The following is a 14178-nucleotide window of genomic DNA, read 5'->3' on the forward strand; positions in this document are numbered from 1 at the left end:
GAGAGAGAGTGTGTGTTGCACGAGTATGTTTGTGTATGTGGGTGGGTGTGCAAAAGTGTGTGTGTGTGAAGTATGTGTATGTGTGAGTGTGTGAGTGTGTGTGTTGCACGAGTATGTTTGTGTATGTGGGTGGGTGTGCAAAAGTGTGTGTGTGTGAAGTATGTGTATGTGTGAGTGTGTGAGTGTGTGTGTTGCACGAGTATGTTTGTGTATGTGGGTGGGTGTGCACAAGTGTGTGTGTGTGTGAAGTGTGTGTATGTGTGAGTGTGTGTATGTGTGAGTGTGTGTATGTGTGAGTGTGTGTATGTGTGAGTGTGTGTATGTGTGTGTGTGTGAGTGTTTCTCTCCAATATGGACACGAATCACAGCATCATTCCTGCTGATGAACATGAATCCATGTTTTCTCTGCTCCAAAGGCAGCGTGAGTCACACACGTTTATCTCGCGCAGTGAGATATCATGCCCTACAGTGAGCAGTTTAAAAACCTTCGTCTGTACAGGAAACACAGTCTGGATGGATGGAATGATGAAGCACAGGAAGTTCGTCTGTACAGCAGACACTGAAATCATTGGTACAGTTCAGCGTTCTCAACTAGGTCCTGTAGTGGATCGTGACCCGCTCAGAGTCATGTGACGCGTCCGGAGGAGGACAGAGACGTCAGCGAGTCCGAACGCTTCTCCATGAACACAGATGAGACGGACAGAAGAGATGACATGAGAAAGAGGACACCTGGTGAAACTCCCAGAATCCTCGGCGGTGATGGAGCGTCCTGAACGTGAGATTCTCGGGCTAGTTCTTCTTCTTGACGTTGTTGTTGGAGGACAGTCTCTGTCGCGGCGTCGGCATCACGGCGCTCAGCGTCACTTTGCTCCGCGCGACCTCGAACAGTTTGGAAAAGACCTGAAACCAGAGACGCGTGTTAGTAACACACACACACACACACACACGTGTGATGGAGGTGAAGAGGTCAGAGGTCACTCTCACCTTCCGCGGAGTCCTCTGTGTGAGCATGGAGTGAGAAGAGAGCGAGACGTTACAGACACAGAACAAGAGTTTCAGAGCTTAACTTCAGCACTGAATGAGCAGCACAATCTTCAGGATCAATGAAAGATCAAATCTACAGTATAAAGGTTTATTACTCGAGCTGAGAAGTGTCTAAATCATCATCATCGAGGTGGTCTGATTCTGGGGAACCTACATGATGGCCAATTACAAATTTATACTGTTCGGCTCAAAATAAATAAATGGGGGATAAAAAAAAAAATATATATATAAAAAATTTTTTATCCCCCATTTATTTATTTTGAGTAAATATATATATATATATATATATATATATAAAATTAATAAAAGAAACAATAATTGTGAGAACATTTAAAAACATTCAGTGTTTTTAACACCTACCTTAGAAAGTAAAAAAAAAAAGAAAAAAGTTCAACATAATAAATAAAGTTCAAATATAAATAAAATCATTTAAAAAATAGAAATAGATCGTTAAAAACATTCAGTGCTTATGACACCTGCCTTAGGAAGTTTACCTGGGGAAACAAGGGTTCAAAATAAATTCATAAACTTAAAATATCCATATAAAAAAAATCAAATACATCATAATAAACAATAATAACAGTGTGAAAATGTAAAAACATTTAATATTTTTGACACCTGCCTTAGAAGGTTAACTGGGGGGAGGGAGGTTAAAAATAAAAATATAAACAACAAAAAACAAAAACTGAAAAATAATATAATAAATAAAAATAAATACTTTAATAAAATAAAATAAAATATACAATAAAATAGAACCAATAATAACATTAAGTTCCTTTGACAGCTGTCTAAGAAAAAGATAAAAAAAATTAAAAATAGATATAAATATACACAACAATGAATGGGCAAATAAATAAATATAACAGAAACAATAACTGTGAAAATGTAATAATGTTTAGTGCTTTTGGCATCTGCCTTAGGTTTTTTAATGTATTTATTTTAAAAAATTTTTTCCTGAGTAAACTTTCTAAGAAAATATATAACATTATATAAACAATAATAACCATTTAAAGGTGACATATGATGAAAATCTGAGTTTTCCAGGTTGTAAGTGCTATAATCAGGTCCCCGGTGCATCTACCAACCAAGGAAACATGAAAAAGATGAACCCAGTAACTTTGTTTTGGGAAGCCTTTTTCTGCAAGCGTCTGAGAAAACCAGCGCGTCTGATTTCGCTCCCTTGGTGACGTCACAAAGGGATCTCATTATAATATTACCGCCCCTTAATCTGTAAGTTTCCACCCACGGCGTCGCCATTTTGATTTCACAAGCAACAACTGTGTAGCAGCTCTAATGCCATGACGAACATTTTGAGCAAAACATGCTAACTGTTCTGTGTTTGGCTGCACAGGGGGCATAATATGTCTCCTTTAAAACCTTTAGTGTTTTTAAAACAGCTGGATGGGAGACAGAAGTGGGGAAGACGAGAAACTGCAGAATAAGAGTCCTGTTGTGCTGCACTACAGACAAACAGGAAGGAAGCAGCTCTTGTGCTGACGATGTGATACGCACCTGCTCCCACAGGGTTTCTGCCAGCCGGTCGATGAAGCAGCCCAGCTCTCTGAACTCCCCGGAGTATCTGACATAGACCCAGACGCAGAGCGAGAGCAGCGCCAGGCCCATCAGCAGGTTACACAGCGCCGCCGCAGGGCTCAGACCCACGAAGCCCGTCACCACCGACGCCACGTACATGACGAACATCACGGCGAACAGCGTGGCCGGCGTGCGCGCCGCGAAGAAAATGTTCTTCCCGTCGTTGTGTTTGAGGAAGCTGGCGTAGGCCTCGTCGATCTCCTGCTCCAGCTGCTCCTGATAGCGGAGGCAGAACTCCTCGCCGCCCATCTTCTTCACGCCGCGGAACTGACGCACACAGCTCTGCTTCAGCTCCTCGTGACTGCGCTCCAGATCCGCCGGAGACATGTAGGGCCTGTCTCCACCGCACACCTGCAGACGGGAGAACACGCGTGTGTCACGGGCGTCACAGCCGAGAGATCACGTGATCAGGTGAGAGACGTACCTGCTCCATGCTCCTGCTGTACGAGTCTTTCGCTCCTGCTACAGCGGCCAGGTTATTAGCTTCAGCCGTCGCCTGCGGCACACGACAGACACACAGCATCTATCAGCCAACTAACATCCAATCAAAACCTCCTGCTGTTTGCAAACCGTCTGAAGATCTGGTTAAGCTACGCATTTCTTCTTGCACTTTGGTGAATATTTCTCATATGTGACCCTGGAGCACAAAACCAGTCATAAGGGTCAATTTTGTGAAATTGATATTTATGCATCATCTGAAAGCTGAATAAATAAGCTTTCCATTGACGTATGGTTTGTTATGATAGAACAATATTTGGCTGAGATACACATGCAACGTTTCAACACACGTGTGTTTTGGAAAGCTTTTGGGTTGGGGTCAAATTTTTTTGCAAATTTTAATTAAGACTTTTGTTCTATAATTTAAGATTATTTTATGGCCTCACATTGGATCAAAGTGAATTTCAGGACCGGTGGGCATCCTGCTTCATAACATCTAAAGATATCAATGAGATGGAAATATTAACAAAAGTTTCAATAACAACGTCTATAATAATGAAAGATTTCATGGAGCTCATGACTACATGAATGATGCATGTAGGACCCCAAACATTTAGATTTTTTTCACAAATTCCATGTTTTCCGTTTTAATTTTCCTACATTTTAAACAAAATTTTAACTAAACTGTAATAACTCAAAAAGGATGTTGAATAAATTGAATTCATCAACAATAACTAATTTTGTGTTTGTTAAAATGTTTGTGGATTTTCTGGATTATGTTTCATGATTTAGTACAAAAATCAGTGATAATCTAATGGATGCATGAAACTTCGAAAAACGAAAATGTAACAATTTCTTAGATTTTTTTGGCAAACAAAGTGCTGAGGCTTACAGTTTAAATTACAACATGGACTAAAAATTGTGTTATCGTGTGAGATATTCTTTAAAAATAAAGTTTCAATAAAGTGTATTATTACGACTCTAAGAAGTACATTCTGTTGCACAACAGTCATAACTTCTTCAAGTTAAACTGCACGTAACCGAAGCATGCGAGAGACCTTCTAGTGGGCCAAACTGATGTTTTCTATGAGACGTGACAATCACGTCTGTACCTGTAACATGGACTTGGGATGCGGCAGGTCTTCACCCTGATAGATCTTCATGTAGGCCTGCGAAAGAGAAACACACGGTCAATCCCAGCAGGCATCTGAACGATGGAGACGCAGTGGAGAGGTGTGTCTTACTCTGAAATACTGCAGCAGATCTCGACACGTGACTTTAGAGCCGCTGATCTCCTTCTCCATCAGATTCTCAGGAGCCAGAAGCAGCGGCACCAGATTCACCAGCTCCTTCTTGAACTCCTCATCGATGTCTACACACACACACACACACACACACAGACACACAGACACCAGACGGATGTTTACTGATCATCTTGGTTCATACGCTAATGCTAATTTATATTTCAGTGATCAATAACACTGGCCTGCATCATATTTGCTGAAACCCAACACTTGTTTCTTATTAATTTTAGGTGCAGATTTCAAAAATAGTGTCTGTTTTGCATGAGCATGTCACACTTTCTCACTAGATATGATGCATTTTGTAGTATTTGCACTTTCACAAGCCGTTGTGCGGTGAAGAGTCTTGTATTCTCTCGTCATCAGCAGACAAACTGCTTCAAAGCAGTGCAGTGGCAGCAGTGACGCAGCGCTCTCACCTCGCAAGCGGCCGTCGAAGTGTGGGTTGGTGGCCACTTTGAGGCCGGGGGGCGGCAGCAGGAAGCAGCTGATGCTGGAGAAGCAGGAGTGGATGTGCTTCCTGACGTTCTGCAGCTCTTCGTGCTGATTCTGTTTGACCTGAGAATCACGGCATAATTCAGCTCACGTGATGCGTGATAAAGAGCAGGAGAAACCAGATACCTGCGGCGTCATGTGACCCACCTGCAGCCTCTTCTCCAGGAACTTATTTCCCCCATCCAGACCGTAAGCGTGTTCGTACGGGTAACTCCAGTCTCGAATGAGAAACATCAGCGACTGCAGACCAGCACAGACACACGACGTCACTGCAGCGTCTCTCACACACACACTCACACACACACTCTTTCAGAGACACGCTCACTCACTTGCACAATCACATGCTCACACACACTTGTTCACTCACTCACACTCACACAAACACACTCTTGCTTGCACTCGTGCACACTCACTCACACAAACACACACATCTTGCACACTTGTGAACGCTCACTCACTCACACTTACGCACACTAACTCACGCTCAATTATACTCGTGAACACACTCACTCATAAAACTAGCTCACACTGACTAGTGAACAGTAACTCCCACTTGCACGTGCAAACTAACTCACGCTCACACCCGTGCACACACTCACTCACACTTGCACACACACACACACAAACTCATGCTCGCTCACATTGTGCCCTCACAAACACACTCGCTCACTCACAAACACTAACTCATGCTCGCTCACACTCGTGAACACACTCGCTCACTCACACTTGTGTACACGCTAACTCACGCACTCCTGAACACACTCACTCATAAAACTCGCTCACACTCGCTCACTCACACTTGTGCGCACACACTAACTCACGCTCACTCACTCGGGCACACACTTGCTCACGCTCACTCGTGCACACACTCACACTTGCACACACACACCAACTCACGCTCACTCACACTCGTGCACACACACTCACACTTGCGCACGCACACACAAAAACTCATGCTCGCTCACACTCGTGCACACCCTCACTCGTGAACACACTCACTCACATTTGCACACACACAAATTCATGCTCGCACACACTTGCTCACTCACTCGTGCACATGCTAACTCACGCACTCCTGCACACACTCACTCATAAACCTCGCTCACACTCACTCGTGAACGAACTCACTCACATTTGCACACACACAAATTCATGCTCGCACACACTTGCTCACTCACTCGTGCACATGCTAACTCACGCACTCCTGCACACACTCACTCATAAACCTCGCTCACACTCACTCGTGAACACACTCACTCACATTTGCACACACACAAATTCATGCTCGCACACACTTGCTCACTCACTCGTGCACATGCTAACTCACGCACTCCTGCACACACTCACTCATAAACCTCGCTCACACTCACTCGTGAACACACTCACTCACATTTGCACACACACAAATTCATGCTCGCACACACTTGCTCACTCACTCGTGCACATGCTAACTCACGCACTCCTGCACACACTCACTCATAAACCTCGCTCACACTCACTCGTGAACACACTCACTCACATTTGCACACACACAAATTCATGCTCGCACACACTTGCTCACTCACTCGTGCACATGCTAACTCACGCACTCCTGCACACACTCACTCATAAACCTCGCTCACACTCACTCGTGAACACACTCACTCACATTTGCACACACACAAATTCATGCTCGCACACACTTGCTCACTCACTCGTGCACATGCTAACTCACGCACTCCTGCACACACTCACTCATAAACCTCGCTCACACTCACTCGTGAACACACTCACTCACATTTGCACACACACAAATTCATGCTCGCACACACTTGCTCACTCACTCGTGCACATGCTAACTCACGCACTCCTGCACACACTCACTCATAAACCTCGCTCACACTCACTCGTGAACACACTCACTCACATTTGCACACACACAAATTCATGCTCGCACACACTTGCTCACTCACTCGTGCACATGCTAACTCACGCACTCCTGCACACACTCACTCATAAACCTCGCTCACACTCACTCGTGAACACACTCACTCACATTTGCACACACACAAATTCATGCTCGCACACACTTGCTCACTCACTCGTGCACATGCTAACTCACGCACTCCTGCACACACTCACTCATAAACCTCGCTCACACTCACTCGTGAACACACTCACTCACATTTGCACACACACAAATTCATGCTCGCACACACTTGCTCACTCACTCGTGCACATGCTAACTCACGCACTCCTGCACACACTCACTCATAAACCTCGCTCACACTCACTCGTGAACACACTCACTCACATTTGCACACACACAAATTCATGCTCGCACACACTTGCTCACTCACTCGTGCACATGCTAACTCACGCACTCCTGCACACACTCACTCATAAACCTCGCTCACACTCACTCGTGAACACACTCACTCACATTTGCACACACACAAATTCATGCTCGCACACACTTGCTCACTCACTCGTGCACATGCTAACTCACGCACTCCTGCACACACTCACTCATAAACCTCGCTCACACTCACTCGTGAACACACTCACTCACATTTGCACACACACAAATTCATGCTCGCACACACTTGCTCACTCACTCGTGCACATGCTAACTCACGCACTCCTGCACACACTCACTCATAAACCTCGCTCACACTCACTCGTGAACACACTCACTCACATTTGCACACACACAAATTCATGCTCGCACACACTTGCTCACTCACTCGTGCACATGCTAACTCACGCACTCCTGCACACACTCACTCATAAACCTCGCTCACACTCACTCGTGAACACACTCACTCACATTTGCACACACACAAATTCATGCTCGCACACACTTGCTCACTCACTCGTGCACATGCTAACTCACGCACTCCTGCACACACTCACTCATAAACCTCGCTCACACTCACTCGTGAACACACTCACTCACATTTGCACACACACAAATTCATGCTCGCACACACTTGCTCACTCACTCGTGCACATGCTAACTCACGCACTCCTGCACACACTCACTCATAAACCTCGCTCACACTCACTCGTGAACACACTCACTCACATTTGCACACACACAAATTCATGCTCGCACACACTTGCTCACTCACTCGTGCACATGCTAACTCACGCACTCCTGCACACACTCACTCATAAACCTCGCTCACACTCACTCGTGAACACACTCACTCACATTTGCACACACACAAATTCATGCTCGCACACACTTGCTCACTCACTCGTGCACATGCTAACTCACGCACTCCTGCACACACTCACTCATAAACCTCGCTCACACTCACTCGTGAACACACTCACTCACATTTGCACACACACAAATTCATGCTCGCACACACTTGCTCACTCACTCGTGCACATGCTAACTCACGCACTCCTGCACACACTCACTCATAAACCTCGCTCACACTCACTCGTGAACACACTCACTCACATTTGCACACACACAAATTCATGCTCGCACACACTTGCTCACTCACTCGTGCACATGCTAACTCACGCACTCCTGCACACACTCACTCATAAACCTCGCTCACACTCACTCGTGAACACACTCACTCACATTTGCACACACACAAATTCATGCTCGCACACACTTGCTCACTCACTCGTGCACATGCTAACTCACGCACTCCTGCACACACTCACTCATAAACCTCGCTCACACTCACTCGTGAACACACTCACTCACATTTGCACACACACAAATTCATGCTCGCACACACTTGCTCACTCACTCGTGCACATGCTAACTCACGCACTCCTGCACACACTCACTCATAAACCTCGCTCACACTCACTCGTGAACACACTCACTCACATTTGCACACACACAAATTCATGCTCGCACACACTTGCTCACTCACTCGTGCACATGCTAACTCACGCACTCCTGCACACACTCACTCATAAACCTCGCTCACACTCACTCGTGAACACACTCACTCACATTTGCACACACACAAATTCATGCTCGCACACACTTGCTCACTCACTCGTGCACATGCTAACTCACGCACTCCTGCACACACTCACTCATAAACCTCGCTCACACTCACTCGTGAACACACTCACTCACATTTGCACACACACAAATTCATGCTCGCACACACTTGCTCACTCACTCGTGCACATGCTAACTCACGCACTCCTGCACACACTCACTCATAAACCTCGCTCACACTCACTCGTGAACACACTCACTCACATTTGCACACACACAAATTCATGCTCGCACACACTTGCTCACTCACTCGTGCACATGCTAACTCACGCACTCCTGCACACACTCACTCATAAACCTCGCTCACACTCACTCGTGAACACACTCACTCACATTTGCACACACACAAATTCATGCTCGCACACACTTGCTCACTCACTCGTGCACATGCTAACTCACGCACTCCTGCACACACTCACTCATAAACCTCGCTCACACTCACTCGTGAACACACTCACTCACATTTGCACACACACAAATTCATGCTCGCACACACTTGCTCACTCACTCGTGCACATGCTAACTCACGCACTCCTGCACACACTCACTCATAAACCTCGCTCACACTCACTCGTGAACACACTCACTCACATTTGCACACACACAAATTCATGCTCGCACACACTTGCTCACTCACTCGTGCACATGCTAACTCACGCACTCCTGCACAGCCACTTTGAGGCCGGGGTGCGGCAGCAGGAAGCAGCTGATGCTGGAGAAGCAGGAGTGGATGTGCTTCCTGACGTTCTGCAGCTCTTCGTGCTGATTCTGTTTGACCTGAGAATCACGGCATAATTCAGCTCATGTGATGCGTGATAAAGAGCAGGAGAAACCAGATACCTGCGGCGTCATGTGACCCACCTGCAGCCTCTTCTCCAGGAACTTATTTCCCCCATCCAGACCGTAAGCGTGTTCGTACGGGTAACTCCAGTCTCGAATGAGAAACATCAGCGACTGCAGACCAGCACAGACACACGACGTCACTGCAGCGTCTCTCACACACACACTCACACACACACTCTTTCAGAGACACGCTCACTCACTTGCACAATCACATGCTCACACACACTTGTTCACTCACTCACACTCACACAAACACACTCTTGCTTGCACTCGTGCACACTCACTCACACAAACACACACATCTTGCACACTTGTGAACGCTCACTCACTCACACTTACGCACACTAACTCACGCTCAATTATACTCGTGAACACACTCACTCATAAAACTAGCTCACACTGACTAGTGAACAGTAACTCCCACTTGCACGTGCAAACTAACTCACGCTCACACCCGTGCACACACTCACTCGTGAACACACTCACTCACACTTGCACACACACACACACACACAAACTCATGCTCGCTCACATTGTGCCCTCACAAACACACTCGCTCACTCACAAACACTAACTCATGCTCGCTCACACTCGTGAACACACTCGCTCACTCACACTTGTGTACACGCTAACTCACGCACTCCTGAACACACTCACTCATAAAACTCGCTCACACTCGCTCACTCACACTTGTGCGCACACACTAACTCACGCTCACTCACTTGGGCACACACTTGCTCACGCTCACTCGTGCACACACTCACACTTGCACACACACACCAACTCACGCTCACTCACACTCGTGCACACACACTCACACTTGCGCACGCACACACAAAAACTCATGCTCGCTCACACTCGTGCACACCCTCACTCGTGAACACACTCACTCACATTTGCACACACACAAATTCATGCTCGCACACACTTGCTCACTCACTCGTGCACATGCTAACTCACGCACTCCTGCACACACTCACTCATAAACCTCGCTCACACTCACTCGTGAACGAACTCACTCACATTTGCACACACACAAATTCATGCTCGCACACACTTGCTCACTCACACTCGTGCACACGCTAACTCAAAACACTCACTCGTGAACACACTCACACTTGCGCACACACACCAACTCACGCTCACTCACACTCGTGCACACACTCTCACACTTGCGCACGCGCACACACACAAATTCATGCTCGCACACACTTGCTCACTCACTCGTGCACATGCTAACTCACGCACTCCTGCACACACTCACTCATAAACCTCGCTCACACTCACTCGTGAACACACTCACTCACACTTGCACACACACAAATTCATGCTCGCACACACTCGTGCACTCGCAAACACAGTCGCTCACTCACACACAATAACTCACGCTCACTCACACTCGTGATCACACTCGCTCACTTACACTCATGCACACGCTAACTCAAAACACTCACTCACGAACACACTCACGCTTGCGCACACACTAACTCACGCTCACTCACACACACTCGTGCACACATTCGCTCACTCACTCGTGAACTCACTCACACACACACTAACTCACACTTGCTCACACACATACTCCCTCACTTGCGCGCACATCATACCTGGAAGGGTTTCAGGTAGATCTCCTCCATGGCCAGTCGACCGTACTCTGTGAAGAGCTGAAGAAGCAGAAGCACACATTATAATACAGAGCATATTTGAACACTTGAGTCACTTCATTCTGTTTCTAATGCAGTGACATGACAACATCTCAAAGGATTCATGATACAGTGACGCACTTAGAACAGGTCTGACATGCTGAAGATCTAGTGCTGATAATGTGAAGTACACCTGTGACTGCTGTTCATCATCTAATCCATTTCTCAAAACTCTACACACAACATGCAAAACATCACATCTTGCAAAAGCAAACACTTCTTTGAAAACTATTTTAACTCTTCTAAAAATTGTATTTTTGCATAGTAACTCTACACACAAACATAAAATAATTAGCCACATACACGCCAAACTACACATACTGTACATGCATATGCACAAATACACTGAATCTACAGTATGTATGACTGATGAATTTTACACAGTTATGCAACTGAACCGAATCAATACTGAACTGACTCGAGCTGTAGAATGATGTCTAAGTGTTTTCACACATGATCACTGTGTGTAGGTCATCAGTAAATGAGTGTGGCATTTAAATGGCAGTGTTTCCCAAATTAAACAAAAGAGCTGTTAGTTTCAAATGATGTGTGTAATGTAGAGAACTGTGTTTAGAGTTTTTTCATTGAGCAGCGCATCTCACCTGAAGATGCTGCAGATCGTCTTCTTGAACGTTTTGGGACAAGTTATAGACCTGCGCATAAAAACAGGAGCATCAGGACACTGCATGCTCTCTCAGCGACGCACACGTGACGCGTGTCGTACCTGTACGGAGCTGGTCATGGTGCTGAGGGCGAACAGTGTGGCGCAGTCTTTGATGGTGGACTGACTGTCAAACGCTCCCTGCGTGTCCAGAAGCAGCACAGCCACCTGCGGACACACACACGGTCACGGGTAACTGAGCCAGAACACGCCTGACCGCACACACACACAAACACAGACTCGAGCTGTAGAATGATGTCTAAGTGTTTTCACACATGATCACTGTGTGTAGGTCATCAGTAAATGAGTGTGGCATTTAAATGGCAGTGTTTCCCAAATTAAACAAAAGAGCTGTTAGTTTCAAATGATGTGTGTAATGTAGAGAACTGTGTTTAGAGTTTTTTCATTGAGCAGCGCATCTCACCTGAAGATGCTGCAGATCGTCTTCTTGAACGTTTTGGGACAAGTTATAGACCTGCGCATAAAAACAGGAGCATCAGGACACTGCATGCTCTCTTAGCGACGCACACGTGACGCGTGTCGTACCTGTACGGAGCTGGTCATGGTGCTGAGGGCGAACAGTGTGGCGCAGTCTTTGATGGTGGACTGACTGTCAAACGCTCCCTGCGTGTCCAGAAGCAGCACAGCCACCTGCGGACACACACACGGTCACGGGTAACTGAGCCAGAACACGCCTGACCGCACACACACACAAACACACACACACGGAGCAGCTCGAGCCACAGAATGAGTGAAAATCACAGGACCGCCTGACACAGGAAAACAGCACTAGATAATGAGGAAAAACAGAAAAAGATCACAGTGTACTGCTGCAGGCAGTGGCCAGGGAAGAAGCCTACTTCAACATGTTAAAATAAGTTAAATATCTGAAATAATATAAATGGTTAATATTTTTTTGAATGATTACAAATGTTTAATGATCACTTCACTAATAATACACCCACATTAAACTCAAATTCACTGATTCAGTATCTTATTTCATGCTTTAACAGTTGAATTTTCAACTTTTTAAAGCATTAATGATTCATTATTATGTCACTTGTGAAATGGTTATTTAACAATTGCATTGAGTCCTGCTGCCGTTTGTTTAAAAAACAGTTTTTTTAGCACCAGCCGCCAGTGGTTGCAGATTAAAAAAATATATATATATATGAATGAGGAAAAATATCAATTAAAAAACATGTATAAAAAAAAATTCTAAATAAAAATATAAAAATATACAAGAATAAATTTAAAAAAAATAAGTAATTAAAATAAGTAGAGAGAGAAAAAAAAATTACAAAAAAAATATATTTTTATTTTTAAAAAGTAAAATAATAATAATCAAATTAATTAATTAATTAAAAAGTACATAACAATAAATATAATAATAAAAATATAAAAAAATAAGAATAAAAAATAATACAAATTAACAAAATAAAATATAAAAATAAACAAATGTAAATAAATCTACAAATGAGTAAAAATTATAAACAAAAAATTATAAAAATTAAAAAATATTCAAGCAATAAATAATAAAATAAAAAATATATATAAAAATAAACAATATTTCCATTTGACTGGATTACTTCACTTTCACTCGAGAATCACTGAAAACAAATACACACCGCTGTGTATCATAAATGTGTTGAATGAACATAAATATCAAAATAAAACACACAAAAAGATGAAGTATTGTATGTGTGTAGCTGCATGTCACGTGACCATGTGTTGGTGGTGTGTTTCAGACGCTGTGAGCTTTACCCTGCTTCCGTCGGGTTTCTCCACCACAAACACGTGGCTCCAGGCCTGAATGCCGGTGGTCTGGCGCTCACAGCCGCCCCTCCAGGTGAAGCCCGTCAGCGGCTCGCCCGTCCCACCCAGCCACGCGTCTGAGTCCTGAGACAGACACACAGCATCACAGCTCGCTTCATTGTGTGGGTCTCTCAGCTGATGTGTCCTGTATGTTCAGTCTAAACTCAACAGCACTCTCAACAGCAAAACAAGAGTTTCAGAGCAACACAAAACATCAGTGTTTCACAGTAAAGCGGCTGTGATGGATAGTGAATGGTAATC

The 14178-nt window shown here is 44.9% G+C and overlaps 1 protein-coding gene across 1 annotated transcript in view; it reads right to left on the minus strand.

Moving 5' to 3' along the window:
• Positions 1-439: 439 nt before the first annotated feature.
• The window catches only part of LOC107749625 (atlastin-2), a 24415-nt gene continuing 10676 nt past the window's right edge, over positions 440-14178 (minus strand). Inside the window, exons 3-13 of the mRNA XM_016564790.1 lie at positions 13867-14001; positions 12649-12753; positions 12527-12577; positions 11346-11402; positions 9757-9849; positions 4796-4934; positions 4320-4447; positions 4188-4244; positions 3062-3133; positions 2557-2988; positions 440-900 (exon numbers count right to left, since the gene is read on the minus strand). Of these exons, the coding sequence (XP_016420276.1) occupies positions 790-900; positions 2557-2988; positions 3062-3133; positions 4188-4244; positions 4320-4447; positions 4796-4934; positions 9757-9849; positions 11346-11402; positions 12527-12577; positions 12649-12753; positions 13867-14001 (1380 nt within the window). The 3' untranslated portion in view covers positions 440-789. The remainder of the gene's footprint in view (positions 901-2556; positions 2989-3061; positions 3134-4187; positions 4245-4319; positions 4448-4795; positions 4935-9756; positions 9850-11345; positions 11403-12526; positions 12578-12648; positions 12754-13866; positions 14002-14178) is intronic.

The sequence above is a fragment of the Sinocyclocheilus rhinocerous genome, unplaced genomic scaffold (genome assembly GCF_001515625.1).
Source record: "Sinocyclocheilus rhinocerous isolate Xijiao unplaced genomic scaffold, SAMN03320098_v1.1 scaffold4136, whole genome shotgun sequence".
Classification (NCBI taxonomy): domain Eukaryota; kingdom Metazoa; phylum Chordata; class Actinopteri; order Cypriniformes; family Cyprinidae; genus Sinocyclocheilus; species Sinocyclocheilus rhinocerous.